The sequence below is a fragment of the Rhamphochromis longiceps genome, linkage group LG3, assembly GCF_057381845.1.
Source record: "Rhamphochromis longiceps isolate RC_006_pf linkage group LG3, R_longiceps_female_GT1.1, whole genome shotgun sequence".
Classification (NCBI taxonomy): Eukaryota; Metazoa; Chordata; class Actinopteri; order Cichliformes; family Cichlidae; genus Rhamphochromis; species Rhamphochromis longiceps.
Window position 1 is genome coordinate 62,901,054 of NC_140559.1, and position 11,547 is coordinate 62,912,600.

Consider the following 11,547-nt stretch of genomic DNA (forward strand, 5'->3'; position numbering starts at 1 on the left):
CCAAAAGTCTTAAACATTAGAATCAAAGCAACAGCTGTGAACTCAGTCATGGTGTCATGTGCAGCCTCCATCTTACTGTCACTACTTTTTCATTTTAGGGTACGTGAGGTAAAGCGTCCGTCGAAAGCGTCCGTCGATGTAGCTTGATTGTACAAAATTATTTTTCTACGTTATTAACAAAACAGAGCAGAGACTGATGCTGCTCCTGTCTGACCCCCTTATGTCTGCCACATGTGTATTCTGACTTCATATCATCACTGCTCCCTCCCTCCTCCTCTCTCCATCCTACACCGCCTTTGTTATTTAACACCGCCCCCCCCCCCAAACTGATAATCAGACAAATTCCCAAACAGCTGACTTCACTGTGTCGACACCGTTCCTGACTATTTCTGACCTCAGCTCAGCTCTGCTATTATCCTCACATTAAGGGTTCGTTCACCTGCCTGCAGATGATCTGTGAGCTCGTCGGTTGTAAATTAAACTCTAAGCACACTGAGGGTAACCGGGAGGCGTTCAGGGCCTGCAGTGCAGAGCTGCAACATGAAAAAAAGGGATGGGGGCTCAGATCTCCTGAACAGGGTGGAAACAACACGGTGGGTTTGTGCTGTTTGTGATTTCTGCTCCGTCACTCTGGTGGAGACGACTGCAGCTCAGCAGCGCTCCCTGCTGACCCTCTGATGAAGATGTCAACAGTATGTAAACTGAGCTGATGTGCTGCTGTTTGAGCCCACGTGGTAGCGTACGTCCAGTATGGGAGAACTTAGTCACCGGTGCTGTCTTTGCTTGTGCTCTAGCTTTAGCCTGTTTGATTGTTTGTTTTCTATTTTATTACTGCCTAAAAGGGGAGGTGGGGGAAACACATGCCTGACTTCTCCTGTCAGAGGTTTTGTAAGCTCACTGGAAGGGAAACGTGCACAATGTAAATCATAAAACAACTGAGTGGGGCTGTGCTGCAGGTGGATCAGTGCTGTGGACAGTAGCTGTGGAAAAGAGACTGGACAAAGACTCTCAGCCTTAAATACAGGACAGAGGATGATCCGATCATCTTTCAGCTAACAGTGTCGAGCAGAAGGACGGCCGGCTGATGCGTCCATATGAACCCTTTTGTACTCACTCCTGTGTATAAGGAGGTGGCGAGGGGTTGTGTAGTTAACCTCAGTGATAGGTTTGTAGCATAAACCTATTCGTTGGAACGTTAAGGACAATTTAATTACATAGCAAAGCAAGACACGAGTAGGCAAAGTTCTTCATGTTTCCCGTGCACGGGAGAGAACCGGACAAACGCCGTTCCTTCGCTTCACCCCAGTTGCTCTCGTCCGCTCCCCCGTAACACTGCTCTTTTATTGAGGTTACATGAATATACATATGACGTTCATTAACATATGACGTCTACATACAAACAAAGAGTACGTTGCCTGTGCGTGCGTGCGTGCGTGTGTGGGGGTGGGGGGGGGGGGGGGGGGGTCAGAGTGTGACCCCATAAAGACTTCCCTAAACCTGCTGGTCTGGAAGTCCAGCAGTTCATCTAAACAAAAGGCACTTAGCCTAAATCAGATATAGATACATTTATCCTAAATGAACAGAGGGAGTGACTTTAAGTCTGATTTCAGACTATGTCAGTATTAGTTAAGCCAAGAGTCGGGCAAAAGCTTTATGGCCCGGAAAGTTCTAATTCCCACAACATATTGTTGGATTAGTAAGCAAAACTTTTCTGTGATGAAGATTTTTGGGGTTGTTGTTTTAGTGATGGGTTCATTCTGTCAGTTAGCTTTGGCTTGTTTTCTTATTTCAATAGAGGGAGTTTTACTAAACATGGACATGTCGAGGAGCGGCTCATTATTTCTGTAACAGTGCACTTAGAGAAAACTGTCAGGTGTCGCCCCCTTTGGTGATGATGTTTTGTGCTCTGATGAGCTAATAATCAGCTCTCTTTTCCTCCTTCTTTGTTCTAAGCAGGCCTGCAAGATTGAATTAACAGCGCTGTAAAACATTGTTGTGAGAGCAAATATAAGGTGAGCTTTTCCAGATTACAATGGGCTGAGGAAAAGGTCACCTGTGGGAACCTGCGAGTTCCTGTCTAAAGGATTGCAGCGAGTCAATCCAGTCCAAGATCATAAAGAACTCTTTTTCTAAAAACAAAAGAAAGAACAAATAAATGAGCTCATATTGATGAGGGTGGAGACTCTGATGCTTTGTGCGTGAGGCTCCACTATCAGCAAGATCTAGTGTGAATGTGTGTGCATGATGTGTGTGACTGGACTGTGACTGGACTGACCATGTGGACTAAAGTGTTGACTGACTTGACACTGAGACAAAGACTGGACCAACGTTAGGATGAGTAGATGTTGACAAACAATTCACGACGCCGGTAAGAAAAGGGTGGATGCTTTGCTTTGCTTTTGGCAGGAGCAGGAGCACAAGAGAGAGAGGGAGACCGAAAGGTATCGGTTTGTCACATGGCATCGATTTGTCACATGGCATCGATTTGTCACATGGCATCGGTTTGTCACATGGCATCGATTTGTCACATGGCATCGATTTGTCACATGGCATCGGTTTGTCACATGGCATCGGTCTGTTAGGTTTTGGGATGAGAACGTGTTGGATGGTTACCTGTCTTGGTCTGGTGGAGGTCTCTTCCCATAAGAAGACTGATGACTTTTTCATTAACACTGAAGTGTTTCTTTCTTCTCTCTCCCCTCAGATGACTTCACACTATAACCAAGGACACCTCATAGGGGATCATCTGATTGTGGCTTCTCTAATAATCTTTCTAATAGTAATATTGTTCACTGTTATGTTACAGAGTGAAGTGAGATTAGTGCTGTAAAACTTCCATAACACTGAACAGATGCCACCACAGATATGTTGAAATCTCAGTCAAAACTAGCAAAAACAAATGAAATCCATGAATCAGAAATGCTGATTGTTGAACAGATAATTCAGTCTGTGCATGAGGAGGATCCACTTTAGACTAAACTACATACAGAAACACAGGAACCAGGGCACAGTGTAAATCCAGGAGCTCTGTGTGCAACAGCTGACCTGTATGAACACAAAACACTGATTGAAGTCCACGTTGATGCTTTCTGTCTGTTTAACTTTTACATTTGAAGCAACACATTTTACTTCAAACACACAGATCAGGTAGAAAACTGTGGATTAGAAAACAAATTCATCAAGAAGGTCCTGAAGCAAGAAGTTCATCATTGCATAGAGTAAGAAAAAGGACATGAATCATCCCACGGGTCTGTGCAGTCGTTATATTATCATCAGCTAAATCATGTCTGCATACTGTGTGTGTGTGTGTGTGTGTGTGTGTGTGTGTGTGTGTGTGTGTGTGTGTGTGTGTTGCTTTTTTAAATCTTCTACTTAGAGTTCAAACTTGGATAGTGATAAAAACTTTGCACTGCTTCATTTAATATCTAATTGAACACATCTGTGGTTGAATTTGAATCTTAAATGTTTTGATTTCAAAGATGTGGTTCTGATATGAAGGAACAGGAAGTAAATTGTTGCCATGGATACAGTGAGACAGACGCCTCAGACCCTTATTTTTTATTTCTTTGACTTTTTATTTTATTGATTCATTTCTTTATTTTTACATTTTAAAAAGTGTATTTGTCTGAATGAACTAATCCCCATTTCCCATGCTTTGTATCGCTGGTCATACTGGGAACAGCCATAGAAAATGTTTGTAAAGAAGAAATCTTAAACATGAGCAGATTCTCAGGCGATTTCTGTTTCCTAACCATTGTTTCAGTGCACACGTCCCATCACTACATGTGTGTTAAAGATTTCTTTGGGATCAAAATCATCCACTGACAGTTATCAGTACAAACAGGATGCAAAAATCCAAAGTTCAGACTTCAGAGTTACTAAAACAGAGATCTGAGGAAAACTGGTTCTTCACACGACGTTTCATGTGTGAACAGTAGAGGTGGTTTCATTTTCACATGTAGGTGTTGCAGTGAGGATTGCAGGGAGACATTTGCTGAATAGCTGCAGCTCTGCTCCTGTAGACTGCCTCTGAATGTGTGTGTGGTGATAAAGTCACTTTAATTAAATGTCACCTGTCAGGGAAAACTTTGTGTTGACTGAAGAAAGTTCACTTCTCTTTCATTGCAGCTCCACTCTTATTTTTGATGCACTCATTTGTTTCATAAATGATTTCAATGATTTTGCCACAGCTCTGCATTGTCAGGTCGGAGCATGTGTGCTTTTGATGAAATGCTGATATGATGACGCTTGATTGGGGAAAGATTTCCACAGGTGGTGTTGTTGGTCTCCTTCTTCCAGTTTTCTTGTTGCTGCCTCTCTCCTCGCCTCAGTTGCTGCAGCTGTATCATGTATGTTGTTATGTTACATACAAAGAGGAATTTGTGACATTAAAGAGTAAAGATTCTTCTAATTGTTTTCATCTCATCTCCTACTGCTTTAGTCTGCGTGGACAATATATGAGTAAATCATTACCAAGCCAGATTATATTTGGAATATTTCAAACAGAGGACATTACAGTGAAATCTGCTTTCAATGTGACATTTACTTTGATCCTTTAAGACACAGTTTATACATCAGACAAACTGTTTGCAGAGCGATTAAATGTTTGATATTGTTGTTAAAGTTGTACAGATGAGCGTTAATCACCAACAGCTTCATTCATGTGGATGAACTGGACGGTTCCAGGGAAACTATCAGGATCACACGCCTCCAGTGGTCACTGTGAGTAACTACAACTCTGCACATACAATAATTAAGATGAAGAAATGTTTTTATTGTAGAAAGATGAACCAAATTTAGTTTGACTCTCTGACAAACGATGGCAAGATAAAAGTAGTTTGTTAAAAAAGACACAAAAATGGTAACAATGCAAACAAATACAAACAACAGCATATCCTGATATGAGGCTCACAGATCAGGATCAGTACAATACGTAGCAACCGACATTGATGTTGCCATGGTGACCGCTGCTATATATAGTGTTTCTGTTACCTCACTTGTCTTAAACATCAACACTGGCTGTTTTTCATTTTACTAATGAGTCCACTCTCTTCCCTCACTTTCGTCTCTTCCTCGTGTTTGAGCTCCTCTCAGAGAGGATTTAAGAAAGAGCTTTGATGATGGCTGTAGCTCAGGAGACAGAGCAAGGCATCTAATGATCAGAAGGTTGGTGGTTCAATCCCTGACTGCTCCAGCTGGCACACAAAGTATCCTTGAGCAAGACACTAACCCGCTCCGATGCATCCATCAGAGTATGAACGTGTTAAACAAGAATCAGTCCATTCACCATGGAAATATCAAAGTAGAAAGTGATGGCAGTTATGATTGGCTGCACAGCTGGATCACATGACCAGGTGAGTGGTACAAATAACAGGAAGCTTCTCTTGTGGCTTTAATAATCATTTGAATTGATAACTTGTGATTTACAGACTGTTCTTTATCTTTTCATTGTCGTCTGAAACACAGAAAAATATCAATGTTGGAAAATATGACATTTATATCTAGTTTCTAAAGGATGGTTTAATTCTCCAAAGGCCACCACAGACATGACAAAGTTATTTCATCATTATAATGCACAAAAACAAAAAGCAGGATGAGCCCTGCTGCTCACCAAACTTGTGCTGAATAATAATTTGTGAATCGTTTAGTTTAAAACATCAACTGACTGAATCCATGAATCTCATCATGTGTTTCTGAGTGAAAGACACAGACATGAACAGACTGAACTGTTTCTCTAACAGGTAAGACTAACTACAAAGAGTCAATTCATACCTAAGTGTGCCAAAAAAGTCTGAAATACCCTTCATGAAACCAGTCGATGGATCCCAGAACCCAAATCCAGGATAAAGAGGTTCAGTGAATGTGGTGTGGAAGGTGTGGAGGTGGATCAGAGAGTCAGAGGAGACTCTGTAGAAGGACAGAGTGCCAGCAGGACAGTCCACACACACTGCTACTCTGTTAGAGACAGAGGAGGAGGAGGAGGAGGAGGAGGAGATGGGTGTTTCTCTGTTATTGTGCCACACAGAGGAATAATGATCAGAGCAGCAAAGACTCCAGGACTGATCATTTCCACCAAACACACACTCATCACTCCTTCCTTTCCTTTTGATTCCTCTGTAACTCACTGATATCCGAGCCCTCCTCGTCCACTCAACCTCCCAGTAACAGCGACCAGTCAGACCATCTCTACACAGCAGCTGTTCACAAACATCAAATCTGTCTGGATGATCAGGATGTGACTGAAGCTCCTCCACATGTGTCACCTTCCTGTTGTTGTCAGACAGTTGGAGCTTTGTGTTCACTGTGTTTGTGTCGATTGTGAGTTGACAGGAATCTAAGTTCAAAATACTTATTAAATACATACATCATTGATTTAATGCCAAATAATTTCATTTCCAACATTTACAATAAATTAAAAATTTAATGATTTTTAAATAAATGTAATTAATCAATTAATAACACATTTAATTAATTATTTAAGAATCTATTTATTTAATTCATTTGGGCCCTTCTAGCCCTGCAGCTGTGCATGTGCTCACATATCCACTGGTATGTGTCCTACAGGTATTCTCACAGCAGTGCTGCTGAACATTAAATGACCAGCAGATGTCAGTTCTTCATAATAAGCAGTTAAACTTTGTGTGATCTGCCTTTGGGTGAAGCAACAAAGCCGGAAAAATTGGACACATTCACAGAGCTTTACCACACCATCACTAGACAACAATGGAATTATTTTAACTAAAAACAAATAATCAGAAAGTCTTCTGCCTGGTCTCGTACCTCTGTGTTTCTGTAACATGAATAATGAGCTGAAATTCTCCTCACGACACCACCGATCAGCTCGAAGGGCCCTCGAGTTTACCTGCATGCATCCTGTTCACCTGTCAGCTGTTTAACACCTGCTGCTTATTCAGCAAACACGCCCACATTACCTGGTGACAGTCACAGTTTAATGCGGGCCGCTGTTTGTCAATATAAAATAGTTTAGTTCCAATATTGTGCACATAATTTGCAAATGCACCATATTTTACAGACCATGAGGCTCACTGGATTATAAGGCGCATTAAGCGAAACAAAAATGTCGCATGAGTCAAACTTTACTCAGCTCATTCTTCTTGCTTCCTCCACTTCCGTACCATTCATTCATTCATGTTTAATTCTCTCACAGCTGCTTTATTCCCATGTTGGGAAGGGCGATGGACACTAAGATAACTACAGAATACTTTATAAGTGAACCTGATGCTTTAATCAGGATTTGGGCTATTTGCATTTAAATTAAATCAGTAATATAGTTCTGCCACTTATCTGCTCTAATGACTGGAAATCTGATATCCAGTCACCAGCACAGCTCACTCACTTACAGTCACTGACTTCACTGTTTTTGCTCCTGAGCAAATCAGTTTGTTTTAGATTAAAGTTGTTTCATAACTGCATCATTTTACTGAAGTTTAATGTGTCAGCGGAGCACATGTGGAACTGAACCATTCGCTTGTCTTAATTATCTGATGTTTATATGTGTTACACTTTTTTAATCTTTAATTTTAAATTGAAACTAACATTTAAAAACATTTGGTACAACGTGGAAAGAGGAAGAGTATTTCCAGCAGGAGCAGAAACGTCTGACTCAGCATGACGATGCTGTTGGTGGATACTGAAGAGCTCAGCCTGTCAAGACAGGATTAGGTTATTGTTTTTAAACATGTTTATTCAATTATATTCTGAGGCCAGTTATCTGGTATAATCTTTGGAAGTCTATTAAAATAAAAATGAAATCAGATGTGTGGACTTTTGGTTGTTTTTGTTTTGTTCAATAAGCAGATGTTGGTGTTTCAGCAATGCAGTAACTTAAGTTTAAAAGGCTTGTTAGAACCTATGAAACACATCATTCAGACTTGTGGACATTAGAAGACGACTAATAATCATCATGAATAAGACTAAAGGCAGGAAGGTGTCCTTTATAACTAATAATATTAATAACTAATAATATTAATATCATAGTCTGTCTGCAGCTGAGACAATACAAACTCAAACTGTGGGGAGAAGATTATATCACTTCAGTTTAAATTGACCTTAAGTGCCACATTTTCACAGACTTCTTTATTTACAGCATTTTTTACGTGCTGTATAGATTATACAGTTAGGTCCATAAATATCTGGACAGAGAGAACTTAGTTTCTGATTTTGGTTCTGTACATACACTAAAATCTATTTTAAATGCAACAACTCAGATGTGTTTGAAGTGCAGACTTTCAGCTTTAATTCAGGGGGTTGAACAAAGAGATGCAGAAAAATGTGAGGAACTAAAACATGTTTAACACAATCCCTTCATTTCAGGGGAAATGTGGAGGAAAAATTAGAAAAATTAAATAACTTAATTAAATTAATTAAATAATAAGATTGTCAGCTGATAACCAGCTTCATGCGACCGCTTATCCTGGTCCCAGTGTTAGGGTCAGTGAATCCAGTTAACAGAAAGACATCCTGGATATACTCGACTGACTTTTTAGACTCAAGATTAATAATCATTATAAAAATTATAGTCTAACATCCAGAAATCTGCACGATGTGTTTCATTATGTCTAACAAGCCTTGTACAGTTAAAGCTAACAGTTACTACATGCATCAGTACATTTCTATATTTTTATATCTATAAAAGAAATCTGACACTTGCCAGACTTTATCAAAGGTGTGAGCATCACAGCAGAGGCCTTTGTGTCAAAGTAGCTGAGGATCAAACAGAAAAACATGAAGGTTTTCCTGGCCTGGGATTTTATACAAATATTCTGCAGTACATCAAAAACAAAAGAAAACCATTAATGAACATATGAACATTACCTGATGCTGCTGACGTGAAGCAGAGCAAAGTTACAGAGGTTTGATTACAGACACAGCTGAGCGTTTTGCAATTTTGCATCATTTTAAAAAGTTTAAATTTGTTCAGTATTGAACGGCAGAAACGAGGCTTTGTTTTCAGAAGTAAGTAAAAGAAAAAAAAACAGCGGCCGACAGGCTGTAAGAACGGTAGACTTGTGCGTAACAAGCAAGCGAATAATGCAGAAAACAGGAAACTGTTCTAGAAGTACAGAGAGAGAGAGAGAGAGAGAGAGAGAGAGCTGTGCATGAAGTGTGATTTTATCCTGGTGGCAGCAAAACAATCAGAGGGAATTCATGACAATGTTTATGTGAAGCGTAGTTTGGAGCTCCTTTTCTGCTGGTTTACTCAATATTGTTTGGAGAGACATCAAACCTGCAGCTTCAGAATCAGCTGTCGGCTTTCAGCTCGTGTCCGTGCCGTCAGGTGAGAAAGTCACATCTCACTGATTCTGATGCGTCGGCGGCTCCGCGCTTTGTGTTTACGTCTTTGTGCAGAATCCGTGTTCCTGCTCTCATTTACTGTTTTAGCTGTTTGGTGGTTGTTGAAACTTTGGGAGGTTTAACCTGAGATTCTGGCGTTTTGGCCAAAATAAATTTATATTAAAAATCGATTCAGGGTTTTAATGAATCGATATCACGTTATCCAAGCCAGAATCGATTTTAATCGATAAATCGATAATCAAAACCACCCCTGATGCATATACACGGGTCACACTGCTTATTGAAACCCCCCAAAGATCAGATCTTAATCAGACAGGTTTTTGTTTTCAAAGTTTAGACTTTGCTTCTATTGGACTTTTTATCAGTAACACGTGCTTACTTTCTGCAGGAACAGTTGAAACTAACATAAACAAATAACTCCAGAGCTGATAGTCAGCAGGAGGTTTACAAGTTGTGGCCGCGTTGTCGGCGGTATGAGCTCGACCACTTGCAAGGTGAGCTGGCAGACATCACTGAACTCATCAGAGATGATTAGGTTCATTTTGACAAAGTGAGCAGATATTTAACCTCCTAGGACCTGGCGTCCACATATGTGGACATCACATTTTGGGTTGTTTAGACCAAAATACTACATTTTGCTCTACAAGGGCCTGATATCCACTTACGAGGATGTTACACTGCCACTGTGCTATCGAAATTTTAGACAAATATCCTCATATGTGGCTCTCATTTTTCTGAGAAACAAAAATTTGGTAAAAAATTCTTTGTTTTTACATTCATCAGGTCCCAATCAGCCCAAATATCAAAGAGAAATTAAAAATGAATGCCATGGAGGAGTTCGGGTCTTAGGAGGTCAAAGATTATGCCACTACATTCTTGTCTAGAAGATATTAAAGTGTATTTGGTGACACACAAAAGGGTAAAGTTTAAGTATAGTTTGGGTCCACACATGTCCAAACCCTGGTGTGTAGGCCTACTTAGTTTTGAGGAATTGTCATGGGACCGGGGTCTGGGTGACCCAGGGCCTGTAAGAAGTTATGGACATGTGTGTTTTTGGTGCTGCTGTCTCCTGTTTCCATGTTTGTGTATCTAGGTGTGTGTGTGTGTGTGTCAGCCAGGAGCCTGGCCACACCTGCGGAGGAGAATTACTCACACCTGCAGCTGATCAAGCCTCGTCAGAGGAGCTACTTAGGAGTGTGGTGGAGCTGTCTCCGATGCTGGATCATTGCGTAACTTCACGTTAGTCTCTTGGCGAGTTAGTTAAGGTTAGTCTGCAGCATTGTGGCGTTGCTGACGGCTGCCTCTTTGTTATTCCCCAGGAGGAGTGTGGAGACGAGAGGGCAGCGAGCACGGGGTGCTCAGACACTGAGGAGCGGAGACAAAGAACACTAACACTGGCAAGAGGACATGTCAGAGTCGGGAACGCACTGGGGATTTATTGTTGTTTGGATTATTTAGCATCACTGTAAATAAACGCACTGACCTCATCAAAGAGTCCAGCATTTGGGTCGTCCTTCCCCTCATCATAGTCTGCCACGCAGGCCGTGACAGAAAAGCCCACTAAAAGAACGCCCACCAGACCAAAGCAATGGTTTTGACTTGATCAGCATTAACCCCGCCCCCTGACTTTGATGGGTGAAGCTGACAAATAAAATGTATTTATGAACAGCGATGCAGGGCCAGGAGTAGCAACGTGAATTAAATAAATACATCATTAAATAATTCATTAAATGTGTCAGTAAAATAATTAAAATAGAAAACAAACCAATAATTGATTAAATATGTAATTAACTCATTTGAATTGTACATGAACAAATAATGAAACATTTTAAATGAAATTAATGGATAATTCATTATTAATATATTTCTTTAATTGATTATGTACATTTTTAAATTAATTACTGAAATAATTAATTCATTAGTGATGTATTAATTTAATACAACCATAAAATACCATAAAATTGCTAATTTACTCAAAATCTATTTAAAACATCAATATTAAAGGTTAAATTATGATAATGAATACATGCAACTATAACTGATGACATAAAAATGAGGATTTCTTAAGCTGAAGCCAAAGTGCTGACTCATTTTTCATGTTACTCTCAAATGTTTTCCCTAATAACAAGAACATAATTACACTTTAGCCACAAGAGGGCAGCAGCATTAATACAAGTCACGTGTATATAAAGGTACAGTGATTATATTACAGTGATTTTGACAAAAACAAAA

General features: G+C 40.1%; 2 protein-coding genes across 2 annotated transcripts in view; one reads left to right on the forward strand and one right to left on the reverse strand.

The window, feature by feature from the left end:
* LOC146675664 (uncharacterized) overlaps positions 1–11,547 on the forward strand; it is a 300,511-nt gene that overhangs the window by 116,066 nt on the left and 172,898 nt on the right. The window lies entirely within an intron of this gene.
* On the reverse strand, positions 5,748–6,362 carry LOC146675670 (stonustoxin subunit beta-like). The gene has a single exon (XM_085400646.1). The coding sequence runs from the start codon at positions 6,360–6,362 to the stop codon at positions 5,748–5,750; it is 615 nt and encodes a 204-aa protein (XP_085256772.1).